The sequence below is a fragment of the Orycteropus afer genome, unplaced genomic scaffold, assembly GCF_000298275.1.
Source record: "Orycteropus afer afer isolate SDZICR_OR568_19922 unplaced genomic scaffold, OryAfe1.0 scaffold00038, whole genome shotgun sequence".
In the NCBI taxonomy this organism is placed as follows: Eukaryota; Metazoa; Chordata; class Mammalia; order Tubulidentata; family Orycteropodidae; genus Orycteropus; species Orycteropus afer.
This window is the reverse complement of record NW_006921625.1, coordinates 6110788-6132575: the sequence shown is the minus strand read 5'-3', so window position 1 is coordinate 6132575 and position 21788 is coordinate 6110788. Positions and strand designations below refer to the sequence as shown.

The 21788-nt window shown below is 44.3% G+C and overlaps 1 protein-coding gene across 1 annotated transcript in view; it reads left to right on the top strand.

Moving 5' to 3' along the window:
* Nucleotides 1-21788, top strand: part of DOCK1 (dedicator of cytokinesis 1) — a 542405-nt gene that overhangs the window by 106350 nt on the left and 414267 nt on the right. The window contains exon 24 of the mRNA XM_042780404.1: nucleotides 18533-18603. Within this exon, the coding sequence (XP_042636338.1) occupies nucleotides 18533-18603 (71 nt within the window). The remainder of the gene's footprint in view (nucleotides 1-18532; nucleotides 18604-21788) is intronic.

Below are 21788 nucleotides of genomic sequence, written 5' to 3'. Positions count from 1 at the left end.
GGGCTGGGCTGTTTTCATGCCTTGAAGGTGTCGGATGAAATGGAAAACCACCAATGCAGTGAATGGCTCTGGGGTTGCAGCTCTCTGTCCTGGGACGGGGCCTAGGGGGCTTTTATTTTTCCCTGTGCTGTACCAGCGAGAGGCAAACACTAGTTACTGTTACAGTGCAATTCTTATTTGCTGCATCTTTCTACTGAGTTTCTATGAGGGATCAGTTTATAGGGTGGAGTCCAACTTGGCAGAATATTCTATGCAAACCGACAAGATATTAATAATTATCCTAGATATTCTAAATTAGTAGAATATAGTTACTATTACACATAAACTAAATATATATAGGTACTATATATGTATATGCTTTGAAGACCAAAAGACTAAGGTGTGCCTAACCCAATATGTCAATCGCCTCATATACATATGAAAGCTGGACAAAGAATATGGAAGAATGAAGAAGAGTTGATGTCTTTGAATTGTGGTGTTGGTGAAGAATATTGAAAATATCATGGACTGCCAGAAGAACAAACAAACCTGTCCTGGAAGAAGTGCAACCAGAATGTTCCTTGGAAGCGAGATTAGCCAGACGTCATCTGACCTACTTTGGTCATGTTGTCAGAAGGGAACATTCCCTGGAGAAGGATGTCACACTTGGTAAAGGGAGGGAAGGGCCCTCAATGAGATGGGCCCTCAACGACACAGTGGCTACAGCTTTGGGCTCAGGCATCGCAAGGATTGTGAGGATAGCGCACGCTGGGCAGTGTTTTGTTCTGTGGTACATAGCATCGCTATGTGTCAGAGCTGTCTCGATGCCACCTAACAACACCAACGTATGTATATGCGATGATGTGAAAAATGAATGCACAGTTAGATTCATGACATTCCACTAATAGTCTCTTGACTTTTATCTGTATCCATACAAGCATATTTATTTGAGATAGACAAAAGTTGACTTTCTCTCACTGGGATCATGGGAGACTGTCTTACATCCATTGTCACCTTACATTGAGGCACAGAAGGCAGGTCTGTATGGCTCAGCAGGTGAGAGGGGATGTGGTAAGAGAAGTTCATAGTGGGTCACCTTGGCCTCTAACCGGTGTAGGAATTCAGTCAGCTTGGTGTGGAAGGAAACCCACTGTTAAGGTTATGTGTCATCTTGGCTGGGTCTGGGTTTGAGTGGCTGGGCAGTTGGATGTAGTTATTCCCCATGATGAGACTGGTAAACAACTCCACGGTGGAATCTGTTGTGAGCAGCTGAGTAGTTGCCTTAGGGATGTAATCTGCCTCCTGTATATAAGAAGACAGCTTTGAAAAAGATCTGGAGCTTCTTGGCACATTTGGATTCTGCATTTGGCCGAGTCATCAGTGAGTGGCCTGCCATGTTGTCTGTCAATCTTGGAACTGTTTCTGGACTTGTACTAGTGGCCTGCCATGTCATTTGATAATCTTGGGACTGTGCCATTTTATTTGTCGACCTTGGGTCTGTCTGCCTCAGCAGTCAGCAGTTGCTTGAGTTAAGAGATACCTCCAGCTTCATTGGGCCAAGAGCAAGAGGCAGAGCTAAAGCCCAAGGTTAATGGGCCTTCATCTAGCTGCTAGAGCTTGCACTTTGAACTCAGACTTCTAGCCTCCTAAACTGTAAGAGAATAAATCCCTATTTGTCAAAGCCATCACATACGGTATTTTCTTTTAGAGCAGCACTAGGGAACCAAAACACCCACTTTCCAGCTTGTCCTTAGAGCCCAGTGTCCATTGAATGTTTTAATAGATATTTTCCCAAACAAGGGCCTTTGTTAGTGATATGTATGTGCTATTCTTAGTCTTCACTTGCTTCAGGAAGGCGATTTTCCAGAATTATAAGCAGCACACAAAACATCAACTTGTCAAGTGGGTGCTGAGAAGTTCTGTGATGTTTATTGCATCAAGTAAGATGGAGTCATTGCTTGTTCCATTTAATCTGACATTGGTCCAAGTCTCAAACATTCATGCTTGGCCTCATACCCTGGGACTAATGGGGATTGGGTGGGGTGGGGTGCTGCTCTGTACAACATCTTGAGGAGAATATTGAATAGAGGGTTGGTCCCTGGAGCTTTTTGGATAAATGGTGGTCCAGAGACCTCTTCTAAAAACCCAGGGTAAGCCTGGGGCAGGGGAGGAGACCCTCTTGAGAGTAAATGCTTCCAAGGGCAGTCTGTCCACAGACCCTGTTCCTAGGAAACATCCCCGATGTTATAGTCTTGGTCAAGTGTCCTGTGGGGTTGTCGATTGTAGCCCAGTCTTGGAGAAGTTACTCTCATGAAATGCAAGGAGCCTTATAGAGCTAGGAATTTACAGAATATAAACCCACTGCCATCAAGTCGAGTCCAACTCATAGTGACGCCCATTGGGTTTCCAAGGCTGTAAATCTTCATGGAAGTAGATTGCCTCATCTTCCTCCCATGGAGCAAGCTGATGGGTTTGAACCCCTGACCTTCTGGTTAGCAGCAAAATGCCTTACACATTACACCACCAGAACTCATTTTGCAAAATATAGCACTGTTTATATAAAGTAGAAATGAAATCATTTTGGTGTCAATTGATCAGTAAAGAGATAAATGTCTCTTTGGTTACAAATACAAATCTCGGAATAAATGGGGAAGTGCGTCCTGAGTTTTCTTCTTCAGCATTTCATTTTTATGCACCATGTTCATCAGGTTCTAGATCTTCCAAGATCCAAAGCGGAATTATTTTCTCTGAAGATCCTGGCGTTTAACTTTTCAATAAATGTAATTATTTTCTTTCGCTTGCTTTCTCGTTGAATTTCAAAGTTTTCTCTAATTTGCTCTAAATTACCCTTACAAATGCAATGAGAAAGCCAATAGTTTCTCTCTTCTGATTGTGGCAACTGAAGTGCAATTTTGAAATTCATTCCAAATTTTATTTAATGGGATAACCAGTTAGCATCAAGTGACTTAATTATTATTTTTAAATCGTGTTCAGGCACATTGATTGATGATTGTGAGATCATCAAATTCCAACACCGAAAACCAAATCCTTTGCTGTTGAGTTGATTCCAACTCATAGCAACCCTGTAGGACAGAGTATAACTGGCCCAGATAGTTTCCAATGCTATAAATCTTTACAGCAGCAGACTGCCTCATCTTTCTCCCACAGAGACGTTGGTGAGTTTGAACTGCTGACCTTTTGATTAGCAGCCAAGTGCTTAAGCACTGTGCCACTAGGGCACCTTATCAATGATCAGACTTTTGTAAATTGAAAGCTGGTGCTTTGGTCCCTTTGCATTGTTTACTGTCATTAGTGTGACATTTTCTCTTTCCTCAGTCAGTCGTGGAAGCAGGTACAACTTCCTTGGAGCAAAGCAACATTTTTTATTGTTGTTGCCTGATTGTAAACATGGATGTTTTTCTCCTGTCTATGTTAAACATATTGTTGTTAGGTACCAGCAAGTAGTTCAGACTTACAGCCAACTCTAGGTGTGGGGCCTCCACAGGTGTTCCTGGCACCTTCCATGGTGTCCACCATAGAAAGATGTACTTGACTTTGAGCTCCCTCTGAGCTCTTGGGCCAACCTAGATAATGTTGAGCATTTCTTCACGCAGAACGATGAAGCCACCTCTGCTGCCAGCTCAGCCCTTCTCCAAACTCCCAGAGAACAGCCAGATCCAAACCTATCATTGTCAAGTCAGTTCTAACCCATAGCGACCTTGTAGGACAGAGCCGAACTGCACGCTAGGGTTTCCTAGGCTGTCATGTTTATGGGGGCAGATAGCCACATCTTTCTCCCATGGAGCAGATGCTAGGTCAAACTGCCAACCTTTTGAGTAGCAGCTGAGTGCTTAACCATTGTGCCACAAGTACTCCTTGTGTTAAACATACCCATCAGAAATTCTTAAGCGCTACTCTACTGACAAGTAGCCATGTGCATGGTAAATACGTCAACAACACTACTCTCTGGTTTTGTCCAGGTTTTCTGCCTTTAGATGAGCTGTTTTTGTTGGGATTAATCTCATATTTCTATTATTGCATTTGAAATTCACGATGATTGTGGTGCTTTCGCCCAGACTCACAGTTTGTTTGAGCCTCACTTGGGAAAGGAAACCTCCATGTTACATTTTCTTCCCTAGCGTTACCCTGAGAAGTGACTTTGGAGCCAGGTTTTGTGTGAAGTCAACTGCAGTGAGTTCATGTAAATTCTTCTCTGATTCTTGTGTTGGATGTTGTCACAACAAAAGCACCCAGGCCTTAAAGGGACTTGGCATCCCATGTCTGTGTCATGACCTTGTCAGAAGTCAAAATATCTACTCTCAAGAAAAAGAAAAATCCTGTACTTAGGTTACTTCCTGAAGGATTCAGCAGCTTTGATGAGGAATCCTGTTTGCAATTTCAACCCACTCTTTCAGTTGTTGTTGTTGTTATGTGCCGTCGAGTCAGACCCGACTCATAGCGGCCCCTCCTTGGGTTTCCAAGGCAGTATCACTACAGAAGTAGATTGCCCCATCTTCCTTCCGAGGAGTGGCTTGTGGGTTTGAACTGCCAGCCTTCTGGTTAGCAGTCAAGTGCCTTAGGCATTATGCTACCAGAGCTCCCCTCTTTCAGTTACTCGGTACATTGTGGTTGAGTAAGTGGGAGTGAATGAAGGGGTGTCTGAGACCTATGGAATGAGGACAGCTGGTCTTCACAAGTTGTCTGTGTTATCTCCTGCCTTTCCTCCATTGTACTGATTCCGCATGGTCACTTTTGTTCCCCACTCCTTTCCCGAGTGTCCTGGTGTGGGCCAGGCAGAGTGCTTGTTGGACCTTACAGATCTGGGTGAGGCCCTACCCCTCAAAGGTGTATGGTCCAGTGGGGAGAACAAGTAAACAAGCCACTTAGGTCAGGATGGAGTGTTCACGGAGGGGTACCAGTCTGTGTTTCACCAGAGAAACAACCATTCTGCTCTGACTCATGGCGACTGTATGTACAACAGGACCCAACATTGCCTGATCCTGCGCCAGCTTCATGATCATTCCTGTGTTTGAGTCCATTGTCCGTCCATCTCATGAAGGTTGCCCTCATTGTCGCCGGCCCTCCACTTTATTAGCCATGATGCACTTCTCCAGTGATTATTCTTTCTTGATGATATGTCCAAAGTGAGGGAGTCGGTCTTGTCACCCTCACTTCCAAGGGGCCTTCTGTATTTCTTCTGAGAATTGTTTGCTCTTCTATCAGTCCATGGTTTATTCAATATTCTTCACCAGCACCCCAGTTTGAATGCACCAGAACCAGTAGGAAGTCATATACACAGGCATACCTTGTTTAGTGCATTTCACTTTCCTGTGCTTTGCAGATGTGCAATTTTTGCAAATTTCAGGTTTGTGGCAACTTGACAGCCAGCAAGTTTGCTGGTGCCATTTTTCCAACATGTGCTCACTTCATGTTTCTTTGTTACATATTGGTAATTCTCATTCTTAGAATATTTCAAACATTTTCATAATGCTATTACTCACTTAGTAGACTACAGTTCGATGTAAACAAAACTTTCATATACACTGGGAAACAAAAAAAACATGTGTAACTCACTTTATTGCCACATTTGCTTTATTGCGGTGGTCTGGACTTGCCACCAGGCTGTTTTCTGCCTCTCCAGGAACCAGGTGATCATTGGCGTGAGGATCAAAGTGTTGCAAGAGATGGTGAAGAAGAGGCTTTGTGAGCAGAGAGAGGGCTTGATACCCTCATCTCTGGTGGGGATGGTGTCCTCATGCTGGTAGCTGTGGATGATGATCGTTGGTCTTCCTGGCCAGCTCCACCTGCAGAGGGAAAGAGCCTGTCTGTCCTGCACCACCATTTCTAGCTCCCTGACACTCAGCTTTTCTTTCTCTGTTTTGGCAATGTTTATAAAATATTCACCATCCTTCAAGCTTGGAACTGAACCCACCCCCAGGGATCAACTTTCAGCCAAACAAGAGACAGACTTATCAAGTGAGTAATCACACCAGGGAGGGAAGTGCTCCCCAGTACAATCAACCACATGCACCCAAAAGGGCAGCTTCACCCCAAAACAATGCTCAGAGGCAGGAAGGGGCAGGAAGGACAGATGAATGGAAACAGGGAATGGAGGGACGAGGTGAGAAGACAACTGTTACATTGAGAGGATTGCAACTAATGTCACTAATCAAAATGTCTGTAACGAATTTGCTCTGTAAACCTTCACCCAAAGCACAGTTGAAAAGAAAAATCACTGTCCTCTATCCCTGACCACATTTTTTGAAATGACTAATTTGCATGTTCATGCTGATGTGGACAGCAGTGTTGCTGAGACAAAGCTGAGGCGTTGTTTAACAGAAGCACAGAAAGGTCTGAACCTGTTTTGGGGGTGGGGATTGAGGGTGAGATTTTGGACAATAGCCAGTGTTTGGGACATTGGATGGCTCTTCTATCTGGTTTTCCTGGGTGAATAGTAGTCCATCCGACTTTGCTGAAACAGTGGCATCAATGATGGTTGGCTCCAGGTTAGACGTAGCTGTCCCAACGTACCACTCAGTGACCTTGCAACTCGCTAGTATGATGGCTTATTTCATGCCTCATTCTAAAGACAGTTCGAGGCACCATGATATGTCCCAGGTTTGTCTGTCACTGCTAGAAACCATTGTGTGGACAGGTCACATGTGTGAAGGTGTTAGTAACTGGCAGTGGCTATGACGGGACAGCTACGATAGCCATCTTATGACTGTGATGACGAGTGTCATTTTAGGGTTAGGATATTCTTTTCTCATTTTATCTTATGTTCCTGTGTTCCTCCTTGAGTTACAAAGGCTGGTCTGAAAACATTTTCCCTTTCTTCTAATTCACCCTTTCTCTGGAGGACAAATGTGGGGTGGTTCTTTATGTTTCCAAGTATCTAATGTCCTCGTTGAGATTCAAGGCCTGAGGAATCAGAGCTCCTGGGGTCACTATGAATCAGAATCGACTGTATGGCATCTAACAACAACTACAGGTGACACCCTTGTGTGGCCTCTCTGAAGGGTAGTCGGAGGGTTGCTGGGGTCGGCAGCAGATGGGCAGCCTGGAAGAATCAGAAGGTCCCCTGTAGGTCTCCACTCACCTCCACCCCGCTCAGTCCCTTACAGGCTCCCTTTTGTCCGATTCTTCAGACCATGAGTAAACACAAGTGTGGTGGGTGATCTCGCTGTTTTCAGAGCCACTTCACTATGGTTCAGGCCCTTAAGGTACTTTTGAACGGGCCATTTTCCTGTCTGTCACCTTCTGAATTACAAGTGTTTCCTAGAAAATTTGGAAGTCAGGCTTTGCCTCCTGGGAGCTGTCTAGACAGGTAACAAATTCTCACCAATTTGGAGGTGATGGAAGCCTTTTCACAGCATTGCTCCCCTTCCTAGGCCTCTCAGCTACACAGCTGTGCCAGGATGACACAAAGAAAATAATGTTGAGTAATTGAATTCAGATTTGTTCTTGCTTAGATTATGGTAATACCCCTATTTAGCATGACTTAATTCCTGGCAAATGGATTACAGGAGGTTAAGGAGAACACAGAGGCTCCAAAGAAGAGGGTTCTGGCCTGGATGTGCTGTGGTTAGCCAGTCTGCCTCCTTCCCCTTTCTCTCACCTTGTACCTTTTGTTCATTCTCTGTGTTATTTTGCCTAATTTCTGCAAGGTCTTTGTACTTTGCTTAGTCCTTGCAGCTCTAGCCTTACTCCCAGAGTCATGGTGGCTCCCACCCAGACCCTTATTGTTCTTATAGTTCTTCCTGCCCTTGTACAAGGCTCTGTTGGTTTCCTGTGTGCCAGACACTGGGCACAAGTGGTTGACACAGGTGCAGGCCTTAGACTGCTCACCCGAAGAATGATTCTTACCACTTCTCTAGAAGGGATGTGTGCTGGTTAAGGGTGTGTGTCAACTTGGTTGGGCCATGGTTTTGAATGGCTTGGCAACTGGATGCAGTTATTCCCCATGAGGAGATTGTAATCACCTCCATGGTGGCATCCTGTGTGAGCAGCTAAGTAGTTACCTTTGGGGTGTGACCTGCTTCCAGTATATGTGGAGAAGGATTGGGAAATGTCTTGAGCTTTTTGGCACATTTTGGGTCATGTTGCCTGCTGATCTTGGAATTCTTTCTAGACTCGAACCAGTGGCCTTCTGTGTTGTTTGCTGATCTTGGACTGTGCCATGTTACCTTCCGGTCTTGGCTTTGTCAGCCTCAGCAGCCCGTAGCTGCCTGCATTAGAACACTTCTCCAGCTTCAGTGGGCCGGGAGCAAGAGGCAGAGCTGAAGCCCAAGGTCAAGGGTCTCTCACCTAGTCCGTTGAGCTGGCACTCTGAATTTGGACTTCTAGCCTCCTAAACTGGAAGACAATAAATTCTGTTTGGTGAAGCCATCCATGTGTGGTGTTTCTGTTACAGCAGCACTAGAGAACCGAGACAATATGCAAGAGTTAAGGTCCTTGAGTGGTGCCACAGTTCACGGTGCTGAACTACTAAGTAAAGGTGGGCTGTTCGAACCCACCCACCTAGCAGTCTGTTTCTGTAAGGATCTCAGCCAGGAAAACCTTATGGTGCAGTCAGACTCCTAACACATGGGGTCGCCATGAGCTGTAATCTACTCAGTGGGAGTGAGTTTCAGGTCCTGAGGTAGTGCTGATGGTTTGCGCTTGATGCTGACCTGAAGTTTGCAGTTTGAACCCACTCAGAATCAATGCCAAAGAAAGGCCTGGCCATCTGCTTTGATAAAGACTGCCGCCAAGAAAGACTACAGCCGTGGAGCAGCTCTACTCTGCAGCACATGGGGGCCCTGTGGGCTAGAATGGACTCAGCATAATGGGCTTGGTAGTTTTGGCTGCTATGACAGAAAAGCAGGACGGATACCCTTGCTCAGTGCTTCCCAGCTGTTTTCATATCCTGGAACATGTAGAAGGTGCTGATGGATCTAGAGTACAACGCTTATGGTCTGTGGATCAGACTGTTGGAGGCCAGTGGTCCAGGTCTTGCCAGGTTGCCCCAAGAGCTGGGAGCTTTGATCTCTCCATGCATTGGGGACCCATTTCACAGGTCGGCTAGCTCTCATGTAACCTGCTGGTTCTCAACCAGGGGTGTTTGGGAATGTGCAGGGGTATTGCTTGGTTGTCACAATGACTGTGTGTGTGTTGGGTTATTCCTGGCTTTTAATATGCAGGGGCCAGGAATGCTAAAAAGCCACTCCTCTCCTTGAGAAAGATGGTGAGACTTTTACTAATATTCATGAAGAAAGCAGAAAAAAGTGAGTTTTTAAGTATAGACACTATTGGATTCACTGACAAACTTAGTATGTTTGTATTTTTGGGGTCAGTTTTTTGGTATGTCCTTTATGGTAGATACACATGTAGATACTCATAGGAATGACAGCTACCAAGTGCTTAGTTGTCACTGGATTAAGTGCACCAGAGGGTTGGGAGGAGAAGAGGAGAATGCTGCTTTAAAGAGCAGGGTCTGCTCAAAGGAAACTTGCTTACAAAGAGAAGAGGTGTTTTTAGATTGAAGCTTTTAAAGACATTGGTCATCTTGATTTAATAGGAGATCATGAATATGAAAAGCACAGTGGTTAAAGCACTTAGCTGCTAACCAAATTGGCAGTTCAAACCCACCAGCCAGTCCGTGGGAGAAAGAGGAAGCCATCTGCTTCCTTAAAGGTTAACAGCCTTGGAAACCCTCTGGGGCAGTTCTGTCCTATCCTGTAGGGACACTGTGAGTTGCAATTACTAGTTTGCAGTGGGTTTGGTTTGGGCTTCACTCCCATAAATATTGACAGCCTTGGAAAACCTATGGGGCAGTTACACTGTCCTCTAGGGGTGCTGTGGTCGGGATTGACTCCACAGCAGTGGGTTTGGTTTGGGCTTGGCTTTTGTAAAGATTGACAGCCTGGGAAGCCCTATGGGACAGTTCTCCTTTGTCCTCTAGGGGCGCTGTCAGTCTGAATCAACCTGTTGGCGGTGGGTAGGTAGAAAGGAGTAGGAGCAGTTGTTGCCTTCGTCTTTGTTTGGGTTGTGGATTTTTTTGACACTGACACCAGGGCAGCTCATCCTTGAGTCTCTCCAGCGAGCTGTGAGCTCCTGTTCTGTTGTTTAGCTCTGTGAAGCAGCCATACCCAGCCATCTGCCCTGTTGTATCGAGTCCCTGTGAAAGCGACCGGGTTGTCCAAGGACACCCACTGGCGGAACTGATCTTCTGACACTTTCCTGTGTTAATATCCGACTGTTCTTCTGAAGCCATTTGGCTCTGTCCCAAATCGTCCAAAGATGGAACATGGAAGTCAGAAAGGAGAATTTGTGGACCCTACATACATATTTTAGCTCAGAACATCCAAATGGAATCAGTTTAATATGCACTTTCTTGAGAAATATGTAAATTAATAATTGCTTCATACATTATTCAAGAAAAACTTATTTTGTATCACCGATAGCTCTTGTAATCTTATATAAAGATATGCTAATAGATTTAATTAAAATAATTATACTGAATAATGTAGCCTGAACTTTACCCCAAAATAGTATCCATTAATCATCATCAGTAGTAATATTTTTAGCCAGAGAGACGCTTAAGCCAGTAAACTGATACTCGATAGAAAATGTGTCTTTTTTTGATTTTGTTTTACAGTTTGGATTAAGTTGACATTCTCTTGAGATGTATTGACGATTAAGTTGGCTTAGAGAAGAGAAGAGAGACATTCTCATGAGATGTATTGACGAGTAAATTTTCTTAGAGAAAAGGGAAATTATTTTGTTCTTCCTGAACCTGAGCTACTTCAGCAATTAGAAAACTTTTTGCCTTCTCGGCCACTTTGATAATTCTTTTATGTGCTTTATTTTTTCCCTCTAAAGCTTGGGTTTCAATTTATTTCCTGTCTGTCTGATTGAGTTCTGATCTCACTTTACTTCCTAAGAGTTGTGATTACTGACTGCTATGAGTTCTTGATTGCATGGATATTAAAATAAGAACCCAATTTTGAGAAGGACACTCAGCATCTTTCCTGTTATTTAATATAAATAGAAATGGCTTTATTGCTGGCCACGGGTCTCTCTAACTTAATTTCTGAGATCTTCCTGTGGCTTGTTGCTTTTCCATCAGGGCTGGAAGATGAGGAGTTCGATTATCTTTGCTGGGGATTTCTACTCTTTCCTGAAAGCCTGGGTGTGTGTGAGCCTGCCTGGGACTCAGGTACATGTTCTAGGCATGTTTGTGTGTCAGTGCACGTGTGTTGATTGCCCCAAGGTCCAGGTGCATTTGAAACTAGACCTCCATCCTAAGGGCAGATGAAAGTTTGACCAAGTTCAAAGAAAAATGCCTACCAGGACATCCACTGTCGTTGAGTTAATTTAGCTAGGTTTGAAATCAAATTTGAAGAACTAAGTGGTTTTGAAAGCAAACATTTGTTTGATCAGTTCACTTCTGACTTGAAAAGCAGAAGATGAATAAACAAAGCTAAAGTCAGGGAAATCATACACATTTTTTTTTTTTTAATTGTGATTTGGGTGAAAGTTTACAGAGCAAATTCACTTTCTGTGCAGCAGTTCACATACACTTTGTCTCATGACATTGACTACAATTTACCCCAATGCAACAGCTCCCCTCCTACTTCCTCCTGATAGTTACTTCTTCCCTGTGTCCATCCCTCCATGTACTCCTGCCCCCTGAACTGTCTCCCTGTGCATAAACAGCCCTTCTTTCTCCCATGATTGTTTTCTCCAACTAGTGTATTTACCTCAGGTACATGTTCAATTCATGCCTGTCTTTTGTTTGGCTGGAAGCCACAGGTATGGGTTCAATTCCAGGCTCTATCAGACCAGCAAACCTGGTCCCTTTTTTTTTCCATATGATTTTGAGTTTTGTTCCACATTGTTCTCCCACTCTATCCAAGATCTCCTACATAAATCCCCCTCCAAGTGGTTGACAGTGGTAGCTGGGCACCATGTAGTTCTTCTGGTCTCATAGTCATATAGGCTGAGGATCACATGGTGTACCAGTCACCTGGACTAAATGTTCCCATGAATCTTTGGTTTTCTTCATTCTTCTTTGCTCTGGATGAGGAGAGAGCCATCAATGAATCTAGATGGCTGCTTGCGAGCTTTTAAGGTCCCAGTTGCTACTCGCCAAAGTAGGAGGTGGAACAATATTTTGTGTAGTATGTTATGCCAATTGAGCTTGATGTCCCCTGTGACTATGGTCCCAAGCCTGCAGGAAAATCACACACATTCTTGCATTCACTGTTTTCTCTGGTCTTAGGTAGAACAGTTCATTGGGTTGTATTCACACCACACATGTTGTCCACGGCTCATAGCCCTGGGTCGAATGAAGTAGAGAACCCCTGCCCCCTTTCAAACTCAACTGAGTCTTGTGCACATCCTGCATCCTAGTCTATCCCTTTGTCTGTTTGTCACATTACCTTGGACTGACATCAGATCTGTGTCTCCTCTCTGTTCTCTCTGAACCTCATTTACTATAAGACATAAAGTCATGATATCTTCTCAGATCATCAGAATTCTATGTAAACCAGCATTGTGGAATCACTGGTGTCCCCACCTTAATGGGTTCATCCCTCTCTCCGTGGATGTCACTGTGATAGTCCTGGGCACTAGTGGCTTGACCCTGGTGAAGGGTCTTTGGGGGCCCAGCCCTGTTCCAGCTCTCACCTGTCCTAGTTAAGATAGGTGGTGGCCCAAATGGAGTGAGATGTCTTGTTTGTCATTGTTGTGAAATGGTGTCTTTAAGGTTCCTGCTGGCAGGTGATGCTTTGCTGGGTCCAGGATAAAACACACGACACTGGTGCTTCCATTACCCTCTGGACATTCAGGAACTAAGTGAGACATATTCAGACCCTGAGCAAGGCTGCCTCGTGGACACTTGTTACTAAATGTCAAGATAAATATGTCTTAGTCTTTCAGAGCCGCTCTGAAGTAGTGGAAGCAGAACATCTGAAACCAGAGTGGAATTATTTCCACTACATGCTCGTTTGAAAAGTTGCATCTCATAGCAGATGCTTGGAATCTCTTACTCTGACTAGCATTGAAGGATAAGCATTAATACTTGGAAAGAGAGCTGACAGTTTTGTAGTGAAGTGGTGAAGGGGCTTACCTGTTCTCCAGCATCTTGACTGTGGGCTGTGATTGGTGAGTGTGGTACTTTCACAAAACTGGCTTTGGAGATGGTCTAGACTGTGTTCAAACCTAAGCTCCAAATTCTAGTGTTGAGAATGGGGCAAATCACTTCACTTTTTTTTGTGCTTCCACTTTCTCATCTGTGAAATGGGGTAATAATAGTGTTCCTTCATGATTGTCATGAAGATTTAATGTGTCATTAGAAGAGCACTCCAGAAAGTGTGAGGATGCACAGGGGATTTCCACTGTACAAATAGGAGACTTGAACTCTGTCGAGGTGGCGGCTTGAATCTGGCCACTGAGCTCTTAAGTGCCAGAGTTGGGAACTGGGTCTAGCATTCACACAGGTGTTTTCCATGTCTGTCTACCTGGCTTATAGGTTTTTATCTCTTTGTAAAATAAAGGTATAATTTATATACAGTAGAATTCATTTCTCGTTATTGGACAGGTCCGCCAGTTTTGACAAATGCATGCAGTTGTGTAATTACCACCTTACCCAACATAGAGAACAATTCTCAACCAACATAGAATAGTGGCTCTCAACCGACATATGGAACAGTTCTCACTCAACACAAAAAACTATTCTCAGCCAACCTCTAGACAGTTCTTGTGGTAGTTAAGTTTGTGTGTCAACTTGCCTAGGCCTAGTTGAGTGGCTTGGCAGCTGGATGTTGTTATTCTCCATGGTAAGACTGGTAGTTATCTCCATGATTGAATCTGTTGGAGCAGCTGAGTAGCTGCTTTGGGTCTGTGGTCTGTTTCGGTATATAGGACGTAGCTTTGGGAATGGTCTCTAGCTTATGGCATGCTTGAACCTTGCATGTAGCCATGTCGTTGTTCAGCAGCCTGCCATACTCTGCCGACCTTGGGACTTGAAATAGACTTGAGTTAATGGCCTGCCGTATGGTTAGGTAACATTGGGACTGTGCCATTTTATTTGTCAACCTTGGGCTTGTTAGCCTCAGCAGCCAGTAGCTGCCTGAGTGAAGAGATGCCTCTAGCTTCAGTGCGCTGGGAGCAAGAGGCAGAGCTGAAACCAAAGGTCAAGGGGCTTTCCCACAGCCCTTAGAGCCTGGTACTTTGAACTCTCGGGCTTCTAATCTCCTGAACTGTGAGATAATAAACTGTTTGTTAAAGCTATCCTATTGGTGGTGTATTTCTGTCAGAGCTGCACTAGGTAAGCAAAACAGTTCTCAACTGATATAGATAGTTCTCAGCTGATACATAGACTGTTCCCAACCAACATACAGAGCAGTTCCCAACCAGCATGGAGCACAGTTCTCAGCCAACATGTTGAGCAGCTCTCAATCAACATATAGAACCATTCACGACAAATATGTGGACAGTTTCCAACCATTATATAGAGCAATTCTGAACCAACACATAGAGCAGTTCTCAGCCGACATAGGAGCATTCTGAACAGACATGTAGAACAGTTCTCCACCAACAGTGTTGTTGTTAGCTGCTGCCATGTAACCTTCTATACAACAGAATGAAACACTGCCCGGTCCTGAACCATTCTCACAATTGTTTCCATGCTTGAGCCCATTGTCTCAGCTTCTGTGTCGATCCACCTCATTGAGGGTCTTCCCCTTTTATCTCTGACCTTCAGCTTTATCCAACATGATAACCTCTGAGGAATGGTCCCTTCTGACAACATGCCCAAAGTATTAGAGACAAAGTCTGGCCATTCTCTCTCTCTTCTACAGAGCATTCCGGCTGTCCTTCCTCCAAGGCAGATTTGTTCATTCTTCTAGCAGCCCATGGAACATTCAGTGTTCTTCGCCAACAGCACGACTCAGGTGCATCCGTTCTTCTGTGGTCTGCATTATTCATTGTCCAGCTCTCACATTCATAGGAGGCTTTGGAAACACCATGGCTTGGGTCAGGCTTACCTGTCTTCAGAGTGACATCTTTACCCTTCAACACTTCAAAGAGGTCTTTTGCAGCAGATTTGTCCAATGTAATACGTCATTTGATTTCTTGGCTGCTGCTTCCATGAGTGCTGACTGTAGATCCAAGTAAAATGAAATACTTGACAACTCTAGCCTTTTCTCCATTTTTTATGGTGTTGCTTATTGATCCAGGTATGAGGATTTTTGTTTTCTTTATGTTGAGGTGTAATCTGTACTGAAGGCTGTAGACTTTGATCTTCATCAGTAAGTGCTTCAAGTCTTCACATTCAGCAAGCAATGTTGTGTTGTCTCCTTATCCCCCATTGCTAATGAGTCTTCCTCCAGTCTTGTTACTGCATTCTTCATATAATCCAGCTTCTCAGATTGTTTGTTCAGCACACACATTGAATTAGTATGGTGAAAGGATACAATCCTGATGCACACCTTTCCTGATTTTAAACCATGTGGTATCTCCTTGTTCTGTTGGAACTACTGCCTCTTACCTTATATAAGGAGCTTTGGTGGTACAGTGATTAACACATTCAGCTGCTGACCAAAAGTTGGTGGTTTGAACATACCAGCTGCTCTGTGGGAGAATGATGAGGCAGTCAGCTGACACACAGAACAGGTTTTCACAGTCCTTAACCTACATATGGAACAGTTTTCAACTGACTGACCACTCCCACTCTGTTCTCTATACACCTGCTTTTCACAGTGTTAGACGAATGAAATCCTACAGTCTGTAGCCTTTTGAGAACACCTTGTTTCACCTGTCCAAGTCATTTGCATTTTATCTCTTTTTGTTAGCTGTATTCGTGGTTTGTTCTTTTTCATTGATGAGCAGTTGTCCATGGTGTGTATGGAAGGACCATAGCTAGTTTGTCCATTCACCTTTTGAAGGTCATTTCGTTGTCTCCATTTCTGATGATGATAAAGTCATTAGAGACATTGACATATAGCTTTTTTTTTTTTTTTTTTTTGTGAACAAATACTTTTATTTCACTTGGGTAAGTACCTAGGAGTGGGTGCTATGTCATAGAGAAATTATGTGTTTAACTTTATAACAAACTACCAAGGTCTTTTCCAAAGTTGCTGAATTATTTTAGCATTCAGATTAATGATGTATACAAACAACACTTGGCCTTGCCAGGTTTTTTAGATTTCTGTTCTGTTTTGTTCCCCCCCCCCCCCCTTTTTTCTTTGTTTTGTGGTTTTGCCTTTTAGTAATCCCAACATAGAGTTGCCTTGGGTCAGAATAGACTTTATGACAATTAACGCAATAAGTGTGCAGTGGTATCTCAATGTGGTTTTAATTTGCATTTTCCTGATGAGCAAAGGTTCTGAGTATCTTTTCAGGTGTTTACTTGCTACCCATACATCTTTGGTGAAGTGTCTATTCAGGTCATTTGCTCAGTTTTTGAGGGGAGGTGGTTTTTCTCATCATTGAGTTTTAAGAGTTTTTATATGCTGTTTGAGGAGCCCTGGTATCTCAGTGGTTACGCACCCTGCTGGTAACCTTAAGGTTGGCTGTTTGAACCCACCAGCAACTCTGTGGGAGAAAAGACCCGGTGACCTACTTCCATAAAGTATACAGCCTCAGCACCTGTCCTGCACAGTTCTACTCTGTCATATAGGGTTGCTGTGAGTCAGAATTGACATGATGCACCTAATGAGAAGAACGTATTCCGGAGACAAGTCCTTATCAGATGTGGGATTGGCAGTTTTTTCTCCTCGTCTGTGGCTTGTCTTTTGTTACTGAGCTCTGTCTTTTGAAGCTCCAAGTTCTTCATGTCGGTGACTACAAAGGACACAGGTCTTTCCTTCCACAGCTTGTGCTTTTGGTGTCATATTTAAGAAATCTTTGGCTAAATCCAAAGTCTCAGTGGTGTTCTTCTGTATATTTTATGGTGTTAGACCTGTGGCCCGTTTTGAGTTAATCTTTGTATGGGATACAAGGTGTATGGAATGAAGCTCTTTGGGAAGAGGAGGACTGTGCGCTTTTGGGAATCAATTGATGATATCTGGGTGATATTTCAGAAGGGGGTTTCTACTACCTGCTTTATGAAAAAACGTGCTCTGGTAGCACAGTGCTTATGTGGCTGCTAACTGAATGGTCAGCAGTTTGAACCTATCGGTGGCTCCATAGGAGAAAGCTGTGGCAGTCTGCTTCCTTAAAAATTGTTGTTGTTAGGTGCCGTCGAGTTGGCTTCAAGTCACAGTGACTCTGTGTAGAACAGAACAAAGTGTTGCTTGGTCTTGCGCCATCCTCACAATTGCCGTGCTTGAGTCATTGCAGCCAGGCTGCTGGTCTGTCCATTGATGGTCGTCTCCTTTTTTGCTGACCAAGTGTGGTATCTCTCTCCAGGGACTGGTTCCTTCTGATAATATGACGGAAATGGGTGAGATACAGTCTGGCCAGAGTCTTGGAAGCCCTGTGGGGCAGTTCTATTCTGCCTCTAGGAGCACTGTGAGTTGGCATTGACTGGACAGCAGTGGTTTGGTTTGGGAATTTCTGAAAGCAGCAGCAACAAGTACTTCCATAGCAGTTGTAGTATTTTTCCATGTTCCACAGGTTTCCTGTCTTCTTCTCAATTTGATATTGAGCTTCTGTGAGACTCCTGGAGGTTTTTGGTGTGAGTGTCATTTCCCCATGTGTTTCCGGAAGGGGGAAGCCCAGCCTGCTTCCACAAGCTGCCTTTCTTCACAGGTACGGGTGTGGAGCCAGGGTCAGAACACTTCAGATCCAGGACATTTCCCTGCATGGTGTAGGAGGAGGGGCCAGGCTCTGGCATCACACCACCACTCTGTTAGGTGCTAGCTGTGTGACCAGAGCCAAAGGGATGAAGATTTCTACTGTCAGTTTCCTCTCCTTCCAAAATATCTAACTCCCAGCTCACTCTTGAAGGAGTGTTTGAATTAGTGACACAATATACAGGGGTCCCCGCACAGCACCTAGCATGTAGTAGGATCTATTACTATGACTGTACTGTTCCAGGGTGTATGTTTTCTAGAAGACACAGAATATGATTATGGAAGATAGAGTTACTAAAGGAGAGAATGATTCAAAACCAAGGGATAGACAGCAATGCAGACGGGCATTGTGGGAAGGGAACAGAGATGATCATTTTAATTGCTGAATGAGGTCGACCTGCAGGGAGTCGAGTGGGAATGGTCTTTAGAGGGGTTGGTTCTTCATTGCTATAGCTTTGCCAGGAAGAAAGGAGGATTTTACTGTGTGATCTTAGCATGGCCTAGGCTCCTTGTTGGTAGGTAGTGAATACTGGCTTCCATTCACATTTTGTGTCCAGATAACCATGTAAGAAGTTACCTTCCTTGTGAGTCACAGCTCTTTTTCTTACCCCCTTGCTGTATTGTCATCCTGTTCAGCCGTCAGTCCCTCATCTTGACGTGCTCTTTCTCTTTTTTGATGAAGCTGTGGCTCTTCATAGTAACTGTGACGTTGTATTAACATGAGCCAACCTACATAAGGTCCAACTTTATTCTCTGTTCTTGTTTTGCAGGGGGCAGCACTGAAATACCTGCCCACGATCGTCAATGATGTGAAATTGGTATTTGATCCCAAAGAGCTCAGGTAAGGGGGGGCCTGAGGCCAGCACTTCCCCCACCATGTGTGACCTCCTTTTCTGCATGTTCAGGTTATGTGAGGCGTGTGGTTCTATTTAACGCATGCATGTGTTGGTGCCTCTGGATCATTCTGGAAGACATACTGCTGCTGTCTGTGACACTGTGATAACCATGACTTTATACAGAAGAAGAATCATCCGTCAACATTTGCAATATTTTCTTTCCAGTATTATTGATAGCCTAATGGGTATTTAATGCAAATTTTGCATTTTGCATATTTTGGGATTTGAATTTCATTACGTGGTTGTTGATTTTTTGGTATTGTTTTGAACACGTGGAAAACACAACCCAGGGACTTTCACTTTCTCGTCGCCACTCCTTTCTAGCACACACAGAACTTCTCTTCATGAGCTCACAACTGAAGGGAAGCTGGCTATTGTGCTTCCAGACTGAGGAGTGAGGTGGAGACCAGATCCTGCCCTGACCTCCCAGTCTGCCCACCCCTTACTATCCAAACCGAGTGTGAGTTGTTTTCTCTGTAGACGTTGCTGTGTTCTGACAGGTGGATTCGTGGGGGAGTGAGATGTGCAACTGTTTTTCACCACAGCCATCCGTGTGCACAGCCCGCATCTGCTTTTTAGTTTGAGTTTATATTTGACACAATGAACTGTCTCCGAGGATGACACCATCTTTACTAGCTGAAAAAGCCTTCCTACACATGACTAGAGGGCCATATGTGCCCTGGCGGTTAGACGAGGTGAATAGTGGTCATCCTTGCTGCACGTTATGCCCGCCACAGGTCACTCAGGATGGTGTTGAGAGGCAAGGGGTGCTCAGGAGGCAGCCTCCGCCATGACTCAGCATGTCATGGATGTGTCTGAGGATTTAGTGTCAGGCCAGGGTGCATTTATTTTCTGCTCCCAGGGTACTGACAAGGTGGGATCTAGATTAGCAGGGCTTATGTGACGAAAGGGGAAGGTACGCGGATGGTCCAGGGCCCTGGTCTGCCCACTGGCATCTCTGCAGTGCCCTCTCCCTGAAGATGGTCCTCCCCATGTGGTCCTGGAATGGCAGCATCAACAGCCCCTGAGAATATGCTAGAAAAGCTAACTCTGAGGTGGCTCTGCAGACCTCCTGGATTAGAAGCTGTGAGGTGGGCTCAGCCATCTGGGTTTGAATGAACTCTGAGTATGCTTCTGAGACCCTTACTCGACCTGGGGGAACCAGGGAGGCAGTGGGGAAGTCGCAGGCAGGGGTTCACTGGCCATTCTCTGGGCCTGCTCGTCTTCCACACAAGGTCACCCGTTAATGAGCTGCACTGGGTTTATGCCGTTGGTGCTTCAGCCTCTTGGTCCTCGGGGCCATTCTGCTCTTGGCCCCTGTGTTCTTTGTGCACCTGTATCTCCCTCTGTAAGACCTTCTCTGTGGAGTAAGACAATGGCATTGGCGTTGGCAATCATGCATGTACTTTCTCCTGCTTATAAAACTGCTTCATAGTTCAGAAAAACAGAAGAGCTCACAGAAAATGAATGCCCCCAAAGAACCAGAAGGATCTGGGTCCTTCTGATTTCCTCTTTACACACTCATAGACATCCGCCCACCCTCACAATCACCTTCAACATTGTGTTCGTTATTTGCCATGAACTCTCGAGCAGAAGGCATCTTGTTCGGCCACGTCATGAAGTGGTCCTGGGCATCAGCATTGTTAATACCTCACATGGGGCTCCGTCCTGTGCTGACTGTCGTTTGTTTAAGCAGCAACGTGCACACTGATGCTTGTGCTTTGCCACACAAAGTGGGGTTTACACAAAGCTCTCGCCACGACTAGTCACTTCATCTTTACCACAACACGGTGACATAGCTTCTGTTACTAGCCCACGTCTGTGCTAATAACTTGTCCCTGGTGACTCAACTAGAGAGGGGCAAGGCTTCAGTGCCAAGCCAGGCTTTGATGACAAAGAGCAGGCTGAACTCTTGGGTGTTAGGTTATGTCCAGTTTTCAGTATTATAATTTAGAAAGTATTTTATAATATTGTATTATTAATATCATGAATATTAGTTATCCTGTTAAAATTAACACAGAATTGGAGCTGCTGGGCCATGCATTTCCTTAAAAAGCCTTTAACAGTTGTTACCAAATTGTCCTTCAGAAAGATCGAACCAGTACTCTCCCAGTGGATGCTGACGTCTGCCTTCCCAGCCTTTGCCAATACTGAGAATGATCGTTTTATAGAATCTTGCCAATATGATTAATGAACCAGTATCCCATCACTTTTGTTCTGAATTTCTTTGATGACTAACACAGACTCTCCTTCCCCTTTGTAAAGATAACACTTTATGAAATAGCTTTGTTGAGATACTAATTATATACTATAAAGGTCACCTGCTTAAATGGTTTTTAATTTATGTACATAGTTGTGCAGCCGTATCCTTTATCCATTTTGAGAACATTTCCAATATCCCAGTAAGATTCCTAGTGCCTGTTACCAGTCACTGCCCGTTCCCACCCTCTTGACAACCACTAATCTGTGTTCTGTGTCTGTAGACTTGCTTTTTCTGGGTATTTCATGTAAGTGGGACCATAGTATTTCATACAAGTGTGACTTTTGTGGCTGGCTTTGTTCACTCAGTGTAATGTTTTCAAGGCTCCTCCACATTGTAGCATCCACCATACTTTAGCATTTTTAAGGCTGAATAAAATACTGCATGGTATGGAGATACCCATGATGGACATTTAGGTGCCTTTCACATTTTGTGTATTCTGAATAAAGCTGCTGTGATTCATATCCAAGTTGGTGTGAACATGTATTTTCATTTTTCTTGGGAATATACTGAGGAATGGAATTGCTGGGTCTTGTGATGACTGGGGGAGAAAGATGTGGCAGTTGGCGTCCATAAAGATGGACAGCCTTGGAACTCTGTGGGGAAGTTTTACTCTGTCCTCTGGGGTGCTATGAGTCAGAATCAACTCAGCAGCAGTGGGTTTGGTTTGGGCTTTGTTTCTGTCACCTTGGAAACCCTATGGGGCAGTTCTATCCTGTCCTTTTGGTCACTGTGTGTTAGAATTGACTCAATCACAGTGGAGTTGATTTTAATTTATTATATTTAGCTATATTATAAATATATTGTATGTTGTTGGGTGAAATTTGAGGACATACCAAACTCTTTTCAAAAGTAGCTGCACGTTTTTAT